General features: G+C 46.8%; 1 protein-coding gene across 1 annotated transcript in view; it reads right to left on the bottom strand.

Annotated features, from left to right (window-relative positions):
* ACADVL (acyl-CoA dehydrogenase very long chain) overlaps positions 1 to 23,280 on the bottom strand; it is a 32,042-nt gene extending 8,762 nt beyond the window's left edge. Inside the window, exons 1-14 of the mRNA XM_081167886.1 lie at positions 23,108 to 23,280; positions 22,214 to 22,292; positions 18,133 to 18,207; positions 13,343 to 13,415; positions 11,590 to 11,654; positions 10,987 to 11,121; positions 9,738 to 9,882; positions 8,366 to 8,495; positions 7,063 to 7,188; positions 6,110 to 6,308; positions 5,231 to 5,335; positions 4,143 to 4,229; positions 3,866 to 3,928; positions 2,383 to 2,484 (exon numbers count right to left, since the gene is read on the bottom strand). Of these exons, the coding sequence (XP_081024012.1) occupies positions 2,383 to 2,484; positions 3,866 to 3,928; positions 4,143 to 4,229; positions 5,231 to 5,335; positions 6,110 to 6,308; positions 7,063 to 7,188; positions 8,366 to 8,495; positions 9,738 to 9,882; positions 10,987 to 11,121; positions 11,590 to 11,654; positions 13,343 to 13,415; positions 18,133 to 18,207; positions 22,214 to 22,292; positions 23,108 to 23,172 (1,449 nt within the window). The 5' untranslated portion in view covers positions 23,173 to 23,280. The remainder of the gene's footprint in view (positions 1 to 2,382; positions 2,485 to 3,865; positions 3,929 to 4,142; positions 4,230 to 5,230; positions 5,336 to 6,109; positions 6,309 to 7,062; positions 7,189 to 8,365; positions 8,496 to 9,737; positions 9,883 to 10,986; positions 11,122 to 11,589; positions 11,655 to 13,342; positions 13,416 to 18,132; positions 18,208 to 22,213; positions 22,293 to 23,107) is intronic.
* Positions 23,281 to 24,098: the final 818 nt, after the last annotated feature.

Genomic DNA, 24,098 nt, shown 5'->3' with positions numbered 1-24,098 from the left:
AAGGACAACTGTGATTTCAAAGAATGGGAACCTTTAGCAAAGTACTTAAAGAAACAATAAACTGAATTAGACTCCTTTGCAGGTTTTGAATAAACATACACAAATTTATTATGGATTATATAAAGACAAATAATTAAAGGACCTTTACAATTTTATAATATGCAGAGAATAACATGTGCTGAAAAACCATAGAGAGGAGCTGAGGGAAGTCCGAGTAGGGGACGGGAGGATGGTTTTTCTTTCCTTTTTTCCTTTTTTCTCATGAGGGGGAAGGGAAAAATTGGTGGCAGAAAATCAGGATGATATGTATTCGATAAAGTGTTATGCTGAGATTTTGAATAAAAACTATTTTTAAAAAAAGTCAGGTGGATTTCAGGCTTTGAGGGCTCGTAAAAAGGTAGCAAAAATGTGTCTAGTCTACTGTGACACGCTCTAGATAGGGCATCCCTTGGTGATGGCGCAGAAACACCACTTGGTCCAGAACAGCGAAGCCCCCCAGAATACGTGTGTGAGATCATAACAAAGCTTATTCTGCAGGATCTGGCTGCCTTTACGTTACCAGGCCCAATTTAAGATGCTAATGCGGATGGAGACACTCTTTAATATTTATTGCACTGATATGCCACCTTGGAGGAGACTCTTGAGAGTCCCATGGACTGCAAGAAGATCCAACCTCTCCATTCCGAAGGAAATCAGCCCTGAGTGCTCCCTGGAAGGACAGATCCTGAAGCTGAGGCTCCAAGACTTTGGCCACCTCATGAGAAGAGAAGACTCCCTGGAAAAGACCCTGATGTTGGGAAAGATGGAGGGCACAAGGAGGAGGGGACGACAGAGGACGAGATGGTGGGACAGTGTTCTCGAAGGAACCAGCATGAGTTTGACCCAACTGTGGGAGGCAGTGGAAGACAGAAGGGCCTGGCGTGCTCTGGTCCAGGGGGCCACGAAGAGGCGGACACAACTAAATGACTCAACAACAACAACATGCCACCTTCTCTCCAAGGAACTTAAGGCACGCTTTCCCCCACCCTCACCGAATGCCCACAACAACCCTGTGTGGTAGGCACAGTTGACAGGCAGTGACAGTGGTGGGTTTTGTGTGCCCGTGTTCATTTCCAGGAAGCGGTTCTGGTTCCAGGAACCATGGCAGCATTTGAACACATGGTTGCAAAAAGCAGATATAAAAACAAGCAAAAAAATTTTTCTATTTGAAAGGCAAAATTAACCTGTGGAACTTACAGCCACAGGATATGGCTTCCAAAGATGATTAAGCCACACTCACGGACGGAGGAGATGTCTGTGAACAGCTATTACTCACAGCTTAAACACTAGCCAACGGGGAGCTGCAAGGTTGTATCGTAAGAAATCCACTTTAGCCGTTGGGAACACTGCTTTTACTGCTTTGGATATTAATTTCTGTAAGATGCTGTTTATTTTATAAAGGAGAGTGTGGTCTCTCTCTCTCTCTATATATATATATTAAAAAAAATCAACCAAACAAGCAGAGAGAGAACGGCTGCCCTCACGCCCTGCCTGTAGGTCTGTCTCCCTGAGGCATCAGGCTGGCTCCTCTGCAAAGACGGACACTGGAATAGGTGGGCCTTATTATTATTCTTATTAAGAAGAAACTCAATACAAAAAGTTAATAAAGATTGGATAATTTCTAAAGAAATAACCTCCTGGCAGACATAGAATGAATCATGGAAAAAAAGAAAGTATATAATAAGATCAGTTGGAAGAAATGGAAACTAAAATAATGATAATGAAATGCGTATAGTTTAACAAAATTTAAAATAGCACAACGAAAAGAATCAGGAGTTAGTGTCAAGGGTGTGTTTGGTGTGCTTATGTTGTAATATGTGTAGTGTGTACTGGATGTGTTGTATGTACTGTCTAAGTTAAATATTATTAATACAGTCATATCTCGGGTTACAGAGGTATGCATTTTTTCGGACGAGCCAAAACCTGGAAGTGCCGGAATGGATGGTGGTCGTGCATGCGCAGAAGCGCTAAATCGCGCTTTGCACATGCACAGAAGCGCCAAATCGCAACCCACACATGCGCAGACGCACCACTGCAGGTTGTGAACACTGCGGGTTGCAAACGTGCCACTCGCACGGATCACGTTCGCAACCCGAGTGTCCACTGTAATGTGCAAAAAACTGATCTTTATTGATGTATAATAAAGTTTATTTTAAAAAAAAAATTAAAGGAATAGATGGGCCTTAGGCCTGATCCAACAGAGCTCTTCCAATGTTCTCATCAATGGCTGAAAGCCATGGGGACAAGACAGAAGCTCCCCCTCCCACCTTAAAAAACACTGCGCTCTTTCTTCCTCCTCTTTCCCAGATTCTGAACCACAGACACACATTCCCAACAACCCACCTGAAATCCATTGAGCGCGACAAACAGCCGCAGGATGTCATTAGTTCCCTCAAAGATCCGGAAAACTCTCAAGTCTCGCAGCACACGTTCCACTCCGGCATCCTGCAGCAGAGTGGGAAGAGAAGGAGAGGAGGGTCAAGGTGGACAGAACCAGGATTCCCCCACCGGTTGTGACCTTAACATGGGGGGCTTTCAATCCAAGGGTCTGGATGGCCCAGAGTCCTGGGCAAGGCAAGTGCAAAATCAAGAGCCTGAGAATGAACAGGACAGATTCAGGACGAGATGAAGGAAAGAGAGCTCCTTCACGCAGTGCATAAACTCTGGAACTCCCTGCCACAAGACGCCACCAACCTAGAGGATGGAGGAGAGGGTTGTATACGTTGTGCCTCCACATTCAAAAGCAGCCATGCTTTTGAATCCCAGTAATCATACCCAGCCTTTGTCCATCTCCTATTTGGGGGCAGGAGGTTGCTTTTGGCTTAGAGTCGCAAGGCCAGGTTTCATTCATTTCAGAAAGGAAAATCTGGGGCTGAGCCACAAAGGCCAAGTTTTGGAAGGATTTCAATCTTGGCAACCCGGACTGCTGGTTTTCCAAGTCTTGGAAAATTGCTTTGCTTGGGGAAAACACACACACACAGAGAAACAAATTCAAGGTGTCCCAGAACACTTGAGATTAGTTTCCTCACCACTTGGTTTAATTTTATTTCAGGTATAAACACAGGTCTGGAATGTCGGGTCCCGTGGGTTCATGCAAATATCTGGATTTAGCATCGCTTAGAGTTATCTTTTGTCTCCCTTTCAAAATAATTTGTAGTTGTAATTACAACCCAACCTCTCTCTCCTTTGCCTGTTCCTTGATTTCTTATCAATTCAGTAAATTAAAAAGCCATGTTTTCATTTCTTCTCTTTGTATTTTTCTGTCTGTTGTTATTTTATTTATTTCATAAATTTATACAGGGCTTGATTGTCTAAAAAATAAAATAAACAACCTCACAGCGGTACACAAAGAGAATAAAACAAAAAGTAGCAGTAAAAACTCTTCCTTAAAAGCACTCAGAAGATTAAATCAGCAATAAAGTGAAAGCAGATTAAAACATACACCAATGTTCTACGTGTCTGGGCAGGCTTGTCCAAAGAAAAATGTTTTTTAGCAGGCGATGAAAAGAGTATATGTCAATAGGCAGAGAGTTCCTGCGCGTAGGTGCTGCCATGCTAAAAAAATAGATTTTTTTTTATGAATGAGGAATGGGTATCATTTTGGCACCTGGAATACTTCCAGTTCCATAGATCAAAGTCGTCAAATGGGCATAAAGGTGGTACGACAATCTTTCAGGTATTTACTTGCCTTTATTAAAAAAAAGGGGAGAAATCGTTTTGGAAAGGAAAAGGGAATGAAAACCTGGAACTACGAACACTGTGGATGACAACTGGTGGTTTTGGACAAGGTGGTGGTGGAGGAAGAGATTTCTCCCAATTGACTCACCTTCATGAAGCCCATTCCGCCCATGACCTGGATGCACTCGTCTGCAACAGTCCAAGCGGCCTCCTGGGCAAGACAAAAGGGAAAGGGGGGGAAATGACTCTGTCTTCTCAGGCTGTAAAATGGGCGCACTGAAACACCAGCAGCAGCCGCCGCCGCCAAGGGAGATGGTCAAAACAGAGGGACCTTGCCCATTAAAACAGGGGTGTAGCCAAACAGGTGACCGACAGACAAGGGGGCAAAGCCACCTTCCCCATTTCCCACCAGGCCCCTTTCTCACCGAGCCAAAGATTTTGCTGATGGCCGCCTCAATCTGGAAGTCGGTCGCTCCTTGGTCCATATTCGCGCTGATCATGTATGCCATGGACTGCAGGGAAGAGGAAAAGAGCCAAGGGAGTGAGATTCTGCTTCAGGGGTCAGCAAACTTTTCCAGCAAGGTGCCGGTCCACTGTCTCTCAGACCTTGTGGGGGGCCGGACTATATTTTTTTTGGAGGAGGGGGAAATGAACAAATAACCCACAAATAACCCAGAGATGCATTTTAAATAAAAGCACACGTTCTACTCATGTAAAAACACCAGGCCGGCCCCACAAATACAGTGGTACCTCAGATTAAGTACTTAATTCATTCTGGAGGTCTGTTCTTAACCTGAAACTGTTCTTAACCTGAAGCACCACTTTAGCTAATGGGGCCTCCTGCTGCCGCCGCTCCGCTGGAGCCCGATTTCTGTTCTGAAGCAAAGTTCTTAACCTGAAGCACTATTTCTGGGTTAGTGGAGTGTGTAATCTGAAGTGTATGTAACCCAAGGTACCACTGTAACCCAGCGATGCATTTTAAAGAAAAGGGCACATTTCTACTCATGTAAAAACACGCTGATTCCCAGACCATCCGCAGGCCGGATTTAGAAGGCGACTGGGCCGGATCCGGCCCCCAGGCCTTAGTTTGCCTACCCACGCTCTGCTCCATCACTGTTTTGAAAAAGTCTGTGTCGTAACAGGATGCGCTGAAACTAACAGCTTCTGGGTGCGTCCTGTTAATTTCACCTCTCAGTTTACAACCCTTTGGGGAATTCAGTTGCACTCATCCCCGCGCCCCCATAGTTGGCCACTGTGAGAACAGGAAACTGGGCTAGATGGGCTTTGGCCTGATCCCGCTACAGGGATCCTCTTGATGTTCTTCTCAAGTTCCTAGTCCATATGAAGCAAAGATTTAAAGGCGCGTTGCCAGGCTGGGGGAAGGTGGTGGGTCAGGACGGGCTGCAGTCGGGGGGCTTTGGCGCTGAGCAGTGCGCTTTTTCGGCACACCACAGCAGTTGGCACATCGCTGCCCCAACCCCATGTGCCAGATCACTTTCGCCTTTGCCCTCACCTCTGTCACGTACTGTAGAACTGCCATGCGAGCCAGTTTCTCCTGAATTCCCTCAAAGTTGTGGATTTTGTCTCCAAACTGGGTCCTGTTTGCAGCGTAGTTCACCTTTTTGGATGATGATGATGATAATGATAATGATGATGATGATGATGATGATGATAATAATAATAATAATAATAATAATAATAATAATAATAATAATAATAATAATAATAATAATAATAATAATAATATATTTATACCCTGCCCTCCCCGGCCAAGTCCTGGCTCAGGACACCTAACACTGAATATAAATATAGTAAAAACATTTAAAAAAACAAAAAACCAGTGGATTAAAATATAAGTTAGAATACAGTTTAAAATGCAGCTTAAAATGAAGCCTCATTTTAGTGGTAGCCTATAGATCAAAGCCATAAGGGGTAAAGGTAAAGGGACCCCTGACAGTTAAGTCCAGCCGCCAACGACTCTGGGGTTGCGGCGCTCATCTCGCTTTACTGGCCGAGGGAGCCGGCGTACAGCTTCCGGGTCATGTGGCCAGCAGGACTAAGCCGCTTCTGGCGAACCAGAGCAGCGCACAGAAACGCCGTTTACCTTCCCGCCAGAGTGGTACCTCTTTATCTACTTGCACTTTGGCGTGCTTTCGAACTGCTAGGTTGGCAGGAGCAGGGACCGAGCAACGGGAGCTCACCCTGTAATGGGGATTCGAACCACCAACCTTCTGATCTTGGCAAGTCCTAGGCTCTGTGGTTTAACCCACAGCGCCACTCGTGTCCCCCAGCAGATATAGGAACACGCTAAAACATCAAGCATTAAAAAAATTGGAAAGAGGGGGGTCCCCTTCCAACTCAACAAACCAAAGGTACTATGAGACTTACTCACCGCTTTGGTGATCAGGCCCCGTATGGTGCCGGCCATGGCAGCAGCCATGCCAAACCGCCCGTTGTTCAGGATATTCATGGCCACCTTGAACCCGGAGCCAGGGGCCCCTATGACATTCTCGACAGGAACACGGCACCCGTCAAAGTGGACCTCGGCCGTGTTGGACGCCTTGATGCCCATCTTCTTCTCTGGGGGTCCGCTGGAGGGGGGGGGTGAGATAAATACCATATTTTTCTGTGTATAACACCCCCCCCCATTTTTGGGAACTTCAAATTAATAAAATGGGGAAAATAAAATGGGGGAAGATTGCACAGAGTTGTTATGCTTTTTGTGGGGATGATAGGCCAGAGTTGCTGAGCTTTGGGGGGGGGATTGCCAGTCCCCCTATGCCCTATCCATGTATAATAATAATAATAATAATAATAATAATAATAATTTTTATTTATATCCTGCCCTCCCCAGCCGAAGCCGGGCTCAGGGCGGCTAACAACAATAAAACAGTACAAAAGTACAGCACAAACAACACTCTAAAATCATTCATTATAAAATTAAGACGACCCCCAATTTTAAACTTAAAAAATTAGGGAAAAAATACAGTCTTGTACAAGGAAAAATACAGTCAATGCGTTTTAACGTTTAAATGCCTGCAGGAAATTTTTCTACGTCGCCAAGCACTGACGATTAAGGAAGCACCTTCCTGGAATAAGTTAGTGGACAGTCCCCAATTTTAAATGTTCGCGTACGTATGATTTGCAGGCATTCTTGTAAATTCCCCATTTTTTTAATGCAGAAGCTTCCAAGTTCAATCTCCAGTGAGCAGAGCCAGGAAATCTCTCCTCCTGTGCGTGGCCTGAGAATCTGGAGAGCAGCTGAGAGCCAGAGCAGGCAATACTGGCCCAGGTAGAGGAATAAGCCGAAGCTGGAGTGAGGTGGCTTGCTCCGATCCTACTCACCGCGTGACGCCCCCAAAGGCTCGCTCCACTATGAAGGCCGTGATCTTGTCCTTCACTTCCCCACTCGCCTCGTCCCTTATCTTCGTTTTTGCGAAAACGGTGAATATATCCGCAAGGCCGCCGTTGCTGCAAGAGATTTGCCAGTCAGGATTCGCCGGGGGGGGGGGGGGGTTGGCGCTCGTAACTGCAGGACCACAGGCAAGCCTCCAACCTCACATTTGAAGGTCTATATTAATATACCGTATTTTTTGCTCTATAGGACGCACTTTTCCCCCTCCAAAAATGAAGGGGAAATGTGTGTGCGTCCTATGGAGCGAATGCAGGCTCCTGGGCTTCAGCGATAGCAACGCGAAGCCTCCAAAGCGCAGAGGGAGCACTCCCGCCACGCTCCGGAGGCTTTGCGTTGCTTTCGCTGAAGCCTGGAGAGCAAGAGGGGTCGGTGCGCACCGACCCCTCTCGCTCTCCAGGCTTCAGGGATGGCCGCCTGAAGCCTCCGGAGCGCACCGCGAGTTCCTGCTGCGCTCCGGAGGCTTCGGGTTCCTTTTGCTGACTCTCCTGGCTTCAGCAGAGAGGGAGAGCTGTGCAGCGCCCCTTCAGCCAAGCGGGAGGAGAAATGGAAGGGGCTCCGTTTCTCCTGCCGCTTCGCTGAAGGGGCGCTGAGCAGAGAGGGGGAGAATGCTTTTTCTTGTTGTAAAACAAGGTGCGTCCTGTGGTCAGGTGCATCCTGTAGAGCGAAAAATACGGGGGGGGGGGATTCATCCAAAAATAATAATACAGGTCAGTAAATATATGTGTGTGTGTTAATACACATACACACATTGAGATGGATAGATCGATAGATATATAGATATAGAGATAGAAATAGAGATATATATAGATATAAAAACACGTTCCTTTTTAACCAGGCCTTTGATTGACCTGATCAACGTCCCATACCCTTTTAAAATGTGGCTCTTTTGGGGGGCTGTATTATTGGGTCATTGCTTTTATTTTTATTTTTCACACTGTGATCTTTTTATGTGAACCTCCCTGAGACCTCTGGGTATAGGGCGGTATATATATTCAATAAATAATAATAATAGCAGTAGTAGTAGTAATATATGATCAAAAGCGGCAGTATAAAAATTATCCAAAATATACTGAGGAAGGGGGTGTTTTCCAACGAAAAGTGTGGCAGGTTCAAGGCTCTTTCTTGTGAAATCTCTGCTCCAAGGTGGGTGGCAAACACTCCCCCTCACCCTGCCCCAATCCGTGCCTCCTCCTCCTCCTCTACCTACCCAACCCAGGCTGGCCCCCAACTCACCTGATCCAAATCTTGCTCCCGTTGAGAGTGTAGTAAGTGCCGCAGGGGCTCAGCTCAGCCGTGGATCGGATGGAAGCCGCGTCCGAGCCGCTAGTGGGCTCCGTCAGGCAGTACGCAGCAATGGTCTCACCTAGAGGGTTTTATTTTATTTTTAAAAAAGGGGGTCGTCATGGGAAGACAGAGGCCCCCAAAATACGCACAGCCACCTTTGCCTACAAGGTCTGAAGCGGCTTCCAAGTTTTGTGCGATATAAGTATGCCTCAACCCTCGTGATCCAAATAACACAACCCGGATGGGAAAGAAGAAAAAATCCCGACCAGGGAAGAACGACAAACCAAGTTGACGGACTAGCCGAAATGGCCAAATTAACTGGAAAGCTCAGGGAACCAAGAAGATAAGAACTTTTAAAAAAGAATGGGGGGGGGGTGTATATAATTTATTTCCCACTGTAAGCAGAGGAAACACTAGTAGGATCTTAATCTCACTTGCAATGTAACAAAGACTATGAACACTTTAGTCCAGTGGTTAGCAAACGTTTTTAGCAGGGGGCCGGTCCACTGTCCCTCAGACCTTGTGGGGGGGCCAGACTATAATTTGAAGGGAAAAAAGAATGAATTCCTATGCCCCACAAATAACCCAGAGATGCATTTTAAATAAAAGGACACATTCTACTCTCGTAAAAACACACTGATTCCCAGACCATCCGCGGGCCAGACTGAGAAGGAAATTGGGCCGGATCCAACCCACTGGGCCTTCGTTTGCCTATCCATGATTTAGATGGATAAAAAATGTGGATAACGGACAGATATGCAGATGTAAATATTGACACTAGGACCCATGGAAGGGAGGCAGTCGTGAGATTCAGAGAGATCTCGCTACAGTCATACCTCGGGTTGCGAACGCTGCAGGTTGCGCATTTTCGGGTTGCGGACTGCACCGAACCCGGAATTACCGGAATGGGTTACTTCCGGGTTTCAGCGCTCGGTTGCGAACATGCCTCCCGCAAGGATCACGTTCGCAACCAGAGGTATGACTGTACATGGATTTTGTTGAAAGTTTATTTCAAAAAATAAAAATAATAACACAACCCATCCTCGTGCACACACAAAAAACACGCAAACACGATGATGAAAGGGAATTTAGGCAGCTGAATGGCCCCACTGGGATGTTGGGTGGCGAAAGGGGGAACTTGTGAAGTGAAGAACCTTTGAAGCGGGGATTCGCGCAGCAGGCGGGACCGTGTTGCAGGGTGCACTTCCCTCCCTCAACTTCCTTCCTTTGCCCCTTATTCTGCCCCCTCCTCCCCATCGCCTGCCACTGGTTATGATGTCTCTGCCCCTCAGCTCCCCCCCCCCAGGCCACGACCCCTTACCTGTTGCCAATTTGGGGAGGTACTTTTCCTTCTGCTCCTTGGTGCCATAGAGGAGGATGCCCTTAAACCCGATCGACTGGTGGGCCCCCAAGGTGATGCCCACCCCCAGGTCGTGCATGCCGACGACCTCCACCATTCGCGCATACTGCGGCGGGAAGAGAGAAAAAGAAGGGGTGTCAGCCGTGAAGCATTCAAAGCTCTCTCTCGCGCCTCTGAGCATGGGCAGAGCACATTTTTCTCAGTGGCGAGAAAGCTCAGCCTTCCTCAAAGCAGGAAAGCCACCCCCATCCCTGAAAGGACAATGTCTGAGAACATTCCATGACATCACAGCAACTTGACCAATGGCTGCACAGAGCAGCAGGAAATCCCTCTAAGCTCACAAACCTCCATGTCGTTTCCTTCCTAGGCATAGCTGTCAACTTACAGATTTGAAAATAAGGGACCAGCAGCCAAAATAAGGAATTTTAGTCAGCCAGCTGAAATATGAAGTTAAAAGGGACCAGATAATTTGGGAGAGCAGTGCCAGGTTTTAGCCCTTCGTTTCCAGAGGTTGCTGCTCAAGACACCAGCTGACGAAACACTGCAATTAAATAACTACAAGCAGCAACCACTTTTCGTGCAAAACCAAGTCCAAGCTATGAAGATGCTGCTACAGTTCTGTATCTTTTCTCTCGTGCTCCATCTGCAGCTCTCAATTCCACCAGGTGGGGCGAGGGGGGGGGGAAATAGCGCCCAAAGTAAACCTGCAGATCAGACCATCTATGCTAGTCCACCACTACAAATCTATGGGAGAAGCTCTTGCGGTCCTTCCTCCGCTTTCCCCCTCTATGGTTAGCCCTTTGAACACCTGCCCACGCCTCCTCCTCCTCCTCCTCTCTCTGAACTGCTTTCTCTATGGTTGCCCTTGCTCTCCTCTCAAGGCTCCTCAGTCCCCGGCGGGGAGGGGTTCCCGGGGGCCGAGGATGGTGAGAGGAGGCCGGAGGGGGGCGGGCCAGGCAGCCAAGCAACCCAGTTGGAGCCTCCCTCCTCCCTGGCTGGCAGGGAGGGAGGGAGAGGAGCTGCTTCCTTTGAAAGCCAGGAAATTTAAGGGACATCATCAATAAGGGACAGCAGCGGGACACGGCGCTGGGATAAGGGAGTTTCCCGGCAAATACGGGACGGTTGACAACTATGTTCCTAGGCTTCCCTCCGAGTCTGGTAGCATTTAGGGGAAGGATTGGGGGGGGGGGCGCCAGCCCTCGAGCCTCACCTGGGTGTTGCTGAGCCCCAGCCCGCCGAGCTCGACGGGGATTTGCAAGCCAAAAGCTCCCAGCTCCTTGAGGCCTTCCATGGTCTTGTCCTCCACTTTCTCCAGCGCATCATTTTTGGCCGGGTCGTTCACCTCCTGGTGGAGAGAGGGAGGAAGGGAGAGCCAGATGATGGGAAAAGCATCTATTTAAACCAGAGGTCAGCAAACTTTTTCAGCAGGGGGCCGGTCCACCGGCCCTCCAACCTTGTGGGGGGGCGCAGACTATATTTTTTGGAGGGGAGGAAATAAACAAATTCTTATCCCCCACAAATAACCCAGAGATGCATTTTAAATAAAGGGACACATTCTACTCATGTAAAAACACACTGATTCCCGGACCTTCCGCAAGCCGGATTTAGAAGGCGATTGGGCCGGATCCAGCCCAAGTTTGCCTATCTGTGATTTAAACCCATTCTGCGTTCCCCCTCACTGTTGGGAATGCGTCCCCCAAGGTTCAGACAAAACCTGCCATTTCTCCTCAATTCCCACCCACATAATTCTGGCCCTGCCCTAATAAATTATTATTATTATTATTAAGGCAGATGCCATTCTGGGAGTCCTCACCTCAAAGAACCGAGAGACGGGGCCCACCAGTTCTCTCAGTGTCTGGGCTTGCTCTTCATTTAGAACTGTAATAAGAGAAGGGAAGGAAAACATCAGCCCCTGCTAGCCTGCTAGCCTTCCTAGCAAACCTCTTTTCCAAACCCCAACATGCACCTTGCGGCGGAACCAATTTGGATTTCCTTGCCTCCTTCTGCTTTTTAGACTCTCCAAGCTTTTCCCATCTGAGATGGCTGGCTGGATTCTCTTAACTGCACGCCAAGCCGCATTGTTTTTAATATTCGTTTGGAAGCCGCCCAGAGTGGCTGGGGAAACCCAGCCAGATGGGTGGGGTATAAATAATCAATTATTATTATTAAGGGAAAGGGGGCAACTTAGCCCTGCACACCTGGAGTTGGCCTTTCCTATCCTCAGCCAACGTTCTTAGACTTAAAACGCAAACCCACAGACCTCCCTCTGCCTTGCCCTTTACGGAAGAAGGAAGCGAGATTAAGAAATTTGTTTGGCTAGTTCAGGGGTCAGCAAACTTTTTCAGCAGGGGGCCGGTCCACTGTCCCTCAGACCTTGTGGAGGGCCGGACTATATTTTGGAGGGGGGAAAAATGAACGAATTCCTGTGCCCCACAAATAACCCAGAGATGCATTTTAAATAAAAGGACATATTCTGCTCATGTAAAAACACACTGATTCCTAGACCGTCCGCGGGCCGGATTTAGAAGGCAATTGGCCTGGATTTGGTCCCTAGGACTAGGTCAGGCATCCCCAAACTCAGCCCTCCAGATGTTTTGGGACTACAACTCCCATGATCCCTAGCTAACAGGACCAGTGGTCAGGGATGATGGGAATTGTAGTCCAAAATATCTGGAGGGACGAAGGTTGGGGATGCCTGGACTGGGTGAAAAATGGGCTGCTGATTGAAGTGCCTAGTCCTCAGGAGAAAAGTACAGGGAATGAGGCAGACCCAGGACTCAAAATGAAGGGGGTCTTGGGCTGGGTTTCTGGCAGGTGTATGAATTATTATAATAATATTATTATTATTATTTGCATTTCCTTTCCTTCTGTATATAATTTTTTATGTTTTCAGTTTTACAATTTAAAATACCCATTTTACATCCTTAAGGTACCAATGATTTCCCTTCTTCTCTTTCCATGGTTCATTTTACATATCACAAATCCCTGCATATTTCACAAAAACGACACCATTCAGTACAGTGGTGCCCCGCAAGACGAATGCCTCACAAGACGGAAAACCCGCTAGACGAAAGGGTTTTCCGTTTTGGAGGTGCTTCGCAAAATGAATCTCCTATGGGCTTGCTTCGCAAGACGACAATGTCTTGCGAGTTCCTGCTGGTTTTTTTTCCTTCCCCCCCTTTTTCTAAGCTACTAAGCCGCTTATCAGCTGATCCGATCAGCAGATAAGCCGCTAAAAGCGCTAATCCGCTAATCCTTCAATGGGCTTGCTTCGCAAGACGAAGAAACCGCTAGACGAAGAGAATCACAGAACGGATTCTTTTCGTCTTGCGAGGCACCACTGTACTTTTAAACATTTTTTTTCAATTCATTATGGATCATTTCCCAATAGTCTGGACTATTATTATTATTATTATTATTATTATTATTATTATTATTATCTACATGCTGCCCATCTGACGAGGTTACCCAGCCACTCTGGGCAGCTTCCAACGAACTAAAACACAGTAATACATCAAACGTTAAAGTCCTCCAACCCATCTCCTCTCCAAGCCCCTGGTGTTTACCTGAAGGATAAGGGAAGACTTGTTCTGTGTTGACCTGGCCATTGAACATCCCAACGGCAAATGACTTCGACTCCTGGATGGAGAACAAGAGGAAGAGTTGCAACACTTGGGGCTTCTTAAATTTAGAGGAAATGCAAGTGAGAGCTGGCATGACGGAATTTGATAAAATCATGCATATCCCAGAGAAAGAAAGAAACGTTTTCTCCCTCTCTCACAGCACTAGAAGCTGAATGTTGGAGGTATTCAGGACAGATTAAAAAGGAAGCCGTTCGGTAAACGATGCATAGAAACTCTGGAACTCCCTGCCACTGGAGGGAAGGACGGCAGCCAACTTGGAAGAAGAAGAAGAGTTTGGATTTGATATCCCGCTTTATCACTACCCGAAGGAGTCTCAAAGCGGCTCACAATCTCCTTTCCCTTCCTCCCCCACAACAAACACTCTGTGCGGTGAGTGAGGCTGAGAGACTTCAGAGAAGTGTGACTGGCCCAAGGTCACCCAGCAGCTGCAGGTGGAGGAGCGGGGAATCGAACCCAGTTCATCAGATTACGAGTCCACCGCTCTTAGCCTTTAAAGATGGATTAGACCAACTCAGGGAGGACAAGTAGTCAGGAGGGCTCTGGAGGCAGTAATACCGTATTTTTCGCTCCATAAGAGGCACCTAGTTTTTAGAGGAGGAAAACAAGAAAAAAAATATTTTGAAGCAAACAGTGGAGGTTTGGTTGATTTTTGTGGTTCATGCTGTGGCCACAGACATGTGATCTGATGGTGAATTTGGGGTGACCCAATGCAAAAATCCTGAGGATCCATGTGGATCCATGCTTTGTAACCACGTATTTGCACTATTGCGGCCCCACGTAACAGTGGGTGCATGATTTTTTTGGTGCAGGCTGTAGCCATGGACATGCTATGTGATCTGATGGTGAATTTGGGGTACCCCAATGCAAAATTCCTGAGGATCCATGGGCTTTTACCTCCCCACTCCCAGGCAGCCTCCTTTATCTCTAGCCTCCCTTATCTCTCTCCTGATCCCACCGATCAGCTGTTTCCTTTCAACACTCCCTTCCCTCTTGTTTGCCTTGGTGTCTTTTCCTTAGCTGGAGCAATTTTTTGCTCCTCCTTTTCTTCTCATTTCTCTCCTTATTGCTTTGACCTTCCTGTTTTCCCCCTTTGCAAGTTTGCTGTCTTTACCACCACCCTCCCAGGCAGCCTCCTTTATCTCTAGCGTCCCTTATCTCTCTCCCTGAACCGATCAGCGGCTTTGTTTCAACACCCACTTCCCTCTTTCAAAAAAAAAAAAAAAAAAAGGATGATCTGCTTTTTGCCCCTGGGCAATTCAGCTTCAGGGACCACGCATTCGCTCCATAAGACGCACAGACATTTCCCCTTACTTTTTCGGAAGAAAAAGGTGCGTCTTATGGAGCGAAAAATACGGTACTTCTCAATATTGGTTGCTGGGATGAGATAATGGCATAGGCTGTGAGGCTATGAGTGGGAGCTGAAGACAACCGATGGAATACAACTGGGGAATGTTGTTGTTGTTTAGTCGTTTAGTCATGTCCAATTCTTCGTGACCCCCTGGACCAGAGCACACCAGGCTCTCCTGTCTTACACTGCCTCCTGCAGTTTGGTCAAACTCATGCTGGTAGCTTCGAGAACACTGTCCAACCATCTCGTCCTCCGTCCTACCCTTCTCCTTGTGCCTCCATCTTTCCCAACATCAGGTCTTTTCCAGGGAGTCTTCTCTTCTCATGAGGTGGCCAAAGTCTTGGAGCCTCAGCTTCAGGATCTGTCCTTCCAGTGAGCACTCAGGGCTGATTTCCTTCAGAATGGAGAGGTTTGACCTTCTTGCAGTCCATGGGACTCTCCAGAGTCTCCTCCAGCACCATCATTCAAAAGCATCCATTCTTCGGCGATCAGCCTTCTTTATGGTCCAGCTCTCACTTCCATACATCACTACTGGGAAAACCAGAGCTTTTACTATACGGACCTTTGTTGGCAAGGTGATGTCTCTGCTTTTTAAGATGCTGTCTAGGTTTGTCATTGCTTTTCTCCCAAGAAGCAGGCGTCTTTTAATTTCGTGGCTGCTGTCACCATCTGCAGCGATCATGGAGCCCAAGAAAGTAAAATCTCTCACTGCCTCCATTTCTTCCCCTTCTATTTGCCAGGAGGTGATGGGACCAGTGGCCATGATCTTCGTTTTTAATATTTCACACCAAAAGCTGCATTTGCTTTTGTATATGGATTAATGTGAAAATGAGGGTGAATTGTTGGTCTTTGCGAACTTCCCCTAGGGCCCGGGGGCTAGCAAGCTAGGATTTTCTTTTCTACGTTGCTTTTCTACGGAAAATTCGTATTTGGACTATCAGCTCGTTAAAAGATCTGAAAGACTGCTGCGCCTAACTCAAACGAAAGAGAGCCCAGAGCTTGAAGATAAAACTGTGGAATGAAGGAAAGGCAAGCTGAAAATCAACCAATGGATAACAAGACGGAATAAAAAGGCCTCTTGCAGGTTAATAGACATATGGACTTGATAAATATGATAGAAAGTCATACACCAGCGATTGCAATGATAAGACAAAGGTTAAGAGCGGAATTATGAAACTGGAAAAAACAAGAGAAGTGAAAGAAACTTTCTCCCGACAGCAAGAACATGGGAAGTCCCATTAAATTATTTAATTTGGAATATATAAGTGGCTTTATTTTTTTTGTATTATGATTATGCACAGCTGACGAAGCCCGGCAAGGCAAAACAAAGTATTATTCCGGGAATCCTTGTCACGTTTAAGTTCTTTCGACTGACACCGGCATACAGCAACTATATTTTGCAAAGGCACATGTTAAGATCTTTCGTATCCTTCGTCTGACACCTGCATTCAGCAGCTGCATGCAACAACCGTACTTTGCAAAGGCAGTTGTGGAACATTACAAAGAAAAGTTCCATCTTTTGCGAGTACTGTTCCTTAAAGTTGTTACGTTTGACACTTGTATGCGCTAAGACATACGTGGAACACAAAAAGCTTCCATTTGGACAATTACGTATATAAGAACTGATCTATTTGTATTTCCTGTTCTAAATGTTGGTCCTTAATTGCTTCTACTCAATTAGATAATGCGAAAAGAGTTAAGTTTATATGATGTATAAAGAATTTATATGGTTAAACACAGCCAGTTACGTTGTGGGTATATTATGATGTGGCAAGATTTGATTTGATCTGTTACCAATTGGAATGTTATTAATAAAAATTATGTATAGATATAAAAATATCGGTCGCTGGAAGCCACAGGAGGAGGGAAAGGGGCTCTTGCGATCGGATCCTGCACGTGGTTGGCCACTGTGAGCACAGGATCCTGGGCTGGCCGGGCCATGGGCTTGATCCAGCAGGCTTTCCTCTCATTCTTAGGAATCTGGCGGGAAAGGCACCTGCGTGGCCAGCATAAGGTCTCGGGTTCAAATCCTGCCACCTCCGTGAAGGGCTTGGAAGGAGAAATCAGAGACCCTGGAGAACCAGCCAGCCAGCTTGGGCCAGAGGGTCTCACTCTGCGTAACAAAAACAGCCCATGTCGGTTCAGATGCTCCTGCGGTAGCTCACAACCGACAGCCGCATGCAGACCGACATAAATTTAAACCACGTCTCTCTCTGCAAAGGAGAATAAAGGCAGGGGAGATATTAATACCAGCCAACTTTCGCCGGTGCAGAAACGCCCACGCGCGTACGTTTTGGAATTATACCTGCCCTATAATTAGCTGCCAGGGCCGTCGCGCTCACACCCTTATCAGCCCATTTAATTATATTTGTTAATTTACATTTAGCTATATTTTCGGGAAATGGCTCTGCTGTCAGAGGGAAAGTTGCTTTCGACGCCAGTCGCTGGAAACCGCAGGAGGGGAGAGGGTCTTGTGTTCGGATCCTGCTGGCGGGTTTCCGATAATGTGCATCAGGGTGGCCCCGGCGAGAACGGAGTGCCGGCCTAGCTGGGCCTCTGGCCTGATCCTGCACGGCAATCCTTACATTCTTAAGGTATTCCAAAGACAGGACATGAAAAAAGGCTTTGGCCTTGGATACCACCTGCCCAACCATGTACGGTGGCGGAGACCAGGAAAAAGGCCTCTCATGGTGAATAGGGGGGGAAGAATTATCACCATATATTAAATTTGCACACTGCCCTATGCCCATAGATCCCAGGGCAACACAACACAAAATTGCAATATATTAAAAAAATATTAAAAATAAGAACAAAAACAATCCAATTATATTTTAAACTGTATTTTAAATTGGTTTACTTTTTATTTTTATTTTTAATTGTAATTTTACTGGCGTTAGCCACCCTAAGCCCGGCTCTGGCCAGGGAGGGCGGGGTATAAATAAAAATTTATTATTATGATTATGATTATTAACCTCCCTCGCACGGCACATTGAAAAGGGCAGTTAATTTAATTTAAAAGTCAGCCTTTCAACCCGTTACGTCCCAAAATGCTTGGGGGCCCTTGCTCAGGCAGCCCTCTCCCCCACCGCCCTCCGAGCACAGAGAACGAATGTTTGTGAACACCCCGTAACATCCTGGAAGCTCAAGGCAGTGGGGAGGTCAGGGGTTTGCACAGCAATAAACGACTCCTGATTTTTCAGGAAAGCATTTTCCCTCAAAATTGGGGTGGCAGGTCAGAGAACCAGGAGACTACCTAAGTCCCTGTCTTTGTTCTTCCGAAAATTCAATTCAATCTGCTGAATATCTTCCCCACCATCAATTCCCTGTCGTCGTCCCCGCCCCAAAATAGGAAAAAAGCACCTACTGCAATTAAAGGTTTCTTTTCCGGTATCGCTTGGGAAACTGCGTCGGACTTAGCACTCGATTTATCCAGCACGGCCTGCAAAAAGTGACAAGAACGTTATTTGGTGTTAAAGGCTTTCCGGCTAGAGAAATTATATATAAAGCTTTGTTGACTTATCAACCTGCTGACCAGTCAACAGAAGGACCTCGGCCGAGAATCAAAGCAGAATGGGATGTTTTAAAAAAATTAGATGATGAAATATGTTTCCAATGCTTACTCTTGATTGAACATAGACTAAATTCCAGAGTTAAGAGAATGGTCTTCCGTAGAACAAGAACGGACGCAGAATTTTTAAGATATGAGAAGTTAGGAAATGCATAGAAGGGAGTCATTAACAAACCAGGGAATAAAACCAGAGATTAGGCGTAGATAAGAAAATAAGAGTAGCAAGGAGAAATTGATCAGGTGAAGAGAAAAGGACTTCTTACTGGAAATATATGTTTATAGTAATGTCGATGATGGTTTGTATTTCTTAAACTGTCTTTGATAAGGTTTTCCTTTAACTTTCTTTCCATTTTTTCTTCTCTTTTCTACTTCTTTTCTCTTTTTTCTTTTCTATTTTCTTTTTGTGTGATTTTTTTCTTTCATAACAGAATAATGTGTTTGATTATGTGTAATTTTTAATGTGTAAATAAGTATAATTAATTTTTAAAAAACCCCACACATAAAGCAGGTAACTCATGCCTGGGTATGCCGTTGCCAACTCTTGTCAGCCCAGTATACCTGATACTGTATACTGTTATCAGTATACCTGATACAGCCAGCCTCGGTCCAGTATCCCTGAAGGAGTGTCTCCACCCCCATCGTTCTGCCCGGACACTGAGGTCCAGCTCCGAGGGCCTTCTGGCGGTTCCCTCATTGCGAGAAGTGAAGCTACAGGGAACCAGGCAGAGGGCCTTCTCGGTGGTGGTGCCCGCCCTGTGGAACACCCTCCCACCAGATGTCAAGGAAATAAACAACAACAGTGGTACCTAGGGTTAAGTACTTAATTCGTCCCAGAGGTCCGCTCTTAACCTGAAACTGTTCTTAACCTGAAGCACCACTTTAGTTAATGAGGCCTCTTGCTGCTGCCGCACCACCGGAGCACGATTTCTGTTCTCATCCTGAAGCAAAGTTCTTAACCTGAAGCACTATTTCTGGGTTAGCGGAGTCTGTAACCTGAAGCGTATGTAACCTGAGGTACCACTGTACCTGACTTTTAGAAGACATCGGAAGGCAGCCCTCTGCGGGCACTGCGGGTTGCTAACGTGCTTCCCACACGGATCACGTTCACAACCCGAGCGTCCGCTGTACTATGATTCAGCCTGCCCACTGCTGGGAGCAGGGAGCCGGTCCTCCGGCCGAACCCGGCACAGTCCCTCTTCCTGGTTCAGACTGGAGCCGAACCTGAAATCAGCCCTGCAGTGGGAAGGGGACTGCAGAGGAAAATCCTGGCGGGATCCCAGGACGGCCGGGGCACTTGCCGCTTTGTTCCAGGAATTCCAACGCGGCTGGGATGAGCAATCCTCCTTTTGCAGCCACATCACCAGGGCGCCTGGGGCTCAGCTGGTGACAGCTCACCTTTCCCCTACATACTTCCCAAATCGGGGATTAAGTAACCTGACCTTTCCCCTAGAAAATGCCTCGTGGAAGTCAGGGAGGGAAGGATATCCAGGATAACACCTCGATTTGCAGAACCGGCAGGACTGCAGGTGACACACAATCCCTGCTCCACATCCTCTAGGTATCTCCCGCTTGGACTACTGCCATGCGCTCTACATGGGGCTACCTTTGAAGGTGACCCGGAAACTGCAACTAATCCAGAATGCAGCAGCTAGACTGGGGACTGGGAGCGGCCGCCGAGACCATATAACACCGGTCTTGAAAGACCTACATTGGCTCCCAGGATGTTTCCGAGCACAATTCAAAGTGTTGGTGCTGACCTTGAAAAGCCCTAAACAGCCTCAAAGGCCCAGTAGACCTGAAGGAGCGTCTCCACCCCCATCATTCTGCCCGGACGCTGAGGTCCAGCTCCGAGGGCCTTCTGGCGGTTCCCTCTTTGCGAGAAGCAAAGCTACAGGGAACCAGACAGAGGGCCTTCTTGGTGGTGGCACCCGCCCTGTGGAACGCCCTCCCACCAGATGTCAAGGAAATAACTATCTGACTTTTAGAAGACATCTGAAGGCAGCCCTCTTTAGGGAAGCTTTTAATGTTTGATGTATTACTGTATTATAATATTTTGTTGGAAGCTGCCCAGAGTGGCTGGGGAAGCCCAGCCAGATGGGCAGGGTATAAATAATAATTATTGCTATTATTATTTGTACGAAATCAGCCTTTTAAGCATAGCAGCAGCTAAACTTTGGAACTCCCTGCCTATTGACGCCAGGCAGGGACCTTTTTCGTGCTCTTTTCCAGGCAAATTATAGGCAGGCAGGCAGGCAGATGATAGATAGATAGATGAAAGTTTACTTTCTCTGCCCCCCTTTTTCTCCCCACTTCTATTTTCCCCCAAACCCCTAACAGTAATGTTTCACATTCAATGTATGAAGGACTCTATGAACTGAGAACAGATGCTTTATGTACTATTGCTACCAAGAAAATCTTCTAATAAAGCAATTACCAAAAAACCATTTTTGTTTAGGCAAGCCTACCCAGGTATATGGAATGTTTGCACGTGTTTTAAAAAAAAAAAGCTTATTGTTGACCTTAATTGTTATCCGATTGCTTTAAACAGCCGTTTTAAAGCGTTTCTTATTGATAATTTCACTGTTCCGTCATCTTCGTAAACCGCTTTTTGTTCTACAAGCAAGCAGCGTATTTACGAGACAAAATAATATACATCTGGAAATGACAAGTTACAAATCTGTCTGGTTTGAGGTGGTGGAAGCTAGATTTCACCATGGTGGGGTTGCGGCTGTCTCTGGGGTGGAGCGTTTATAAAAAAAGGGGGGGTGTTCAAAATGCATCTTTTGTGGGGTGGGCAGTTAATAGATGCCAGTTCCAGACATTTGGGAGAAAGGGTTGCCTTTCAACCAAATCCTAAGGACACACTCTGACTTCAAAGCACTTCAACTGGGGAAATAAAACTTTGGCCTCCCTGTCATGGGAACCTGAAAAAGATTTGGGGAACCAGGCGTTCAGAATTTATATATATTCTTTTTCCGGGTTGGGGTGGAGAAGATGAAAGGAATAAGTGAGGCCAATAGCTGCTGGGGTTCTCAATGAGCGTAACGGGGCTAGGATAAAATCCGCCTGACTTTCAAAAAGCTACTTTTGTTTTTAAATCCACCACTCTCCTAGTCCTCATGGAGAAAGGGATATTGTTGTACAGTGGTGCCCCGCAAGACGGAAAACCCGCTAGACGAAAGAGTTTTCCGTTTTGGAGGTGCTTCGCAAAACGAATCTCCTATGGGCTTGCTTCACAAGACGACAATATCTTGCGAGTTCCTGCTGGTTTTTTTTCCCTTTCCCCCCTTTTTCTAAGCCGCTAAGCCACTTATCAGCTGATCCGATCAGCAGATAAGCCGCTAAAAGCCGCTAATAGCGCTAACCCGCTAATCCGTCAATGGGCTTGCTTCGCAAGACGAAAAAACCGCTAGACGAAGAGAATCACAGAACGGATTCTTTTCGTCTTGCGAGGCACCACTGTATTGTTTTTAACACTTTATTGGAAGCCGCCCAGATCATTATTATAACTTAACCTTACTCACTCCCCAGAAAGCGTCAAGCCCAACAAAGGGTGTTGCAAGAATAATTGAGATTAATGAGTGTGCAATAGGCATTCATCAAATTAGGAAGCCACGTGCTTTGGGTAACAATGGAGGAAGGGCTAAAAAGGTTCACAGACCTGTTTGCCAGCACCCGAACCAACAACCATCTCACGCCACACAAATCCTTACCTTTTTTAACCTCCCCCCTAAAACAAAAAAACAAAAACCCTTCGCACAGCCATCAAACTGCAAAAGCCCCTGGGCCCAATCCACCAGAATAAGGGATTCCCATTGAAATAAAGAGGCGTAACTAGGAATAGGCCCTGCTCCTCCCCCCAGCACCCCCAAAATACCTCCGCAGTCTGCGTAGCATAGTGTCTCCTTCCATTTGTGTGTGGAGGGGGGTACGTCAAAGCCGGGAGCCCACCAGACCTGGGAAGGGGGGGAAAAGCGAGGGGTGATTCAGGAGAAGAGGGTAGTTTAGTGAAATTGATCCTGAACTACCTGGCCAGGTAAAGTGGCTGTGGTTGTAAATACGTATATTTTTTTAGAAACAGCCAAGTTTCTAAAGGCTTTATGTGGTTGTGGGGCAGGGGTCCCCAATTTTGTTTTTAGGGCCCCCACCCCCTGATTTCCTTAAACCCATCCACAGTACCCCCACCTCACTACCCTATAGAAAGAATTATTCAGAAGAACAGCCCGCAGGACCGACTTAGGAAGGTAATAACACAGTAAAGTTCGAAGCAGCGACGAATAATTGTATGTTTGTTCAAAGTCCAGTTAAGACTCTTCCGTTTAATCCCTTCCAGTTCAAAGTCAGTGCTTTTTTTCTGTGGGGTACGCATACCCCTAAACATATTGTGAATCTCTGTACTTTGGTCCATTTACTGTACTTAATTCCCCCAATTTGAACTATAAAATTGTGATTTTCTTGAGTTAAAATGAGAGTACCCGAAAAAATCCCCCCAAAAAAACATTATTTAAGGAAAAACAGCACAGCTGTCTCCTTTCGCCCCCCTACAGGTAACCCCACCGTCCCGCCCCCCCCATAAGGAATCACTTATGGGGTCTTGTAACCAGACACTCAATATCTCCCCACCACCCTCTGCACCCCTAAACCCCTTTCCCACCAGCCCCCACCCCCTTCCGAAGCGCCCCACACTCAGATCCCCCCCCAAAACCACCACCCCACACCCAGCAAAAGGCAACTTTTCCTGCCCCCTCTCAGGATCATGGTCCAGACTCACCCTGGGGGGCTGCTCAGGCGCAGGAGGCTCCAGCAGAACTTGGGGGGCAGCCTCAAAGTCTGCATGGCTGGGGGGTGTCTATGGGACCGGCCTTCCTCTGCCTCGGAGGTGCTTGCAAGTTTCTGTTTGCCTGCTTCTCCCTCTTGCTCCTCCCCTCCCCTTATGCAAGGTCATCAGCTCAAATATGTGTGGGGGTGGGGGGGAATAGGGCTAATTACTTCCTGCCCCACCCATGGCCCCGGGGCATGCTGGGAGTTGTAGTTTTCTTCCCTCATGGAGACGTGGCTTTCCTTTCCAGGCCAGCAGAGGAAGAAAGCATGTTTTGGTGGGGGGGTTTTGGAGAGAGTTGGCCTGCCCTGAGCATATGCAAAGTGCATTTCTTCCCCCTGCTAATCTAGTGCTTTTGCACCCCTGGCTGCATTTATTCCTTTACTGCAGTCCTTCCCTCCCCCCCCCCACACCCAGAAGAAGAATCATTTTCCTACTCATATTGAAATTATGCCCCTCAACGAGGCCGAACTTAGATTCACAAAATGTTTAGGGGTGTGCGTACCCCTGCGTACCCCCCAGAAAAAGCACTGCTTTATTGTATTAATGCCCCACTTAAATAAACAATTTAAGGTCATATATGTGTGATGTGTGAGTGTGTGTGTGTGTGTGTGTGTGTGTGTGTATGTGTATGTGTCTAGACACCCCAACTCTTACACGGGAAGACACCCGAAGACACCAAAACCTGCATTCCTGTACCCGTGAAAATCTACGAAAGCAAATATATACACACTGTATATACAAATGTTCATAACTGAATATATAAACCACATGTCTGAAACCCTACAGAAAAAAGTCCTGAAACCATTTTGTCCCTCCCAAACTGACCTCAAATATTTCTCTGCAAGGTCGAAGGAAAATGGAAAATCCTCCCCATTGTCTCTTTCCTCACAAATCCTGTCTTAAGGGCACATTTAAGATATGAATAGGGTGTGAGCCTGTG

The sequence above is a fragment of the Podarcis bocagei genome, assembly GCF_964188305.1.
Source record: "Podarcis bocagei genome assembly, chromosome: 13".
Taxonomy (NCBI): domain Eukaryota; kingdom Metazoa; phylum Chordata; class Lepidosauria; order Squamata; family Lacertidae; genus Podarcis; species Podarcis bocagei.
The sequence above is the reverse complement of the archived record's forward strand: the minus strand, read 5'-3'. Positions and strand labels throughout refer to the sequence as shown.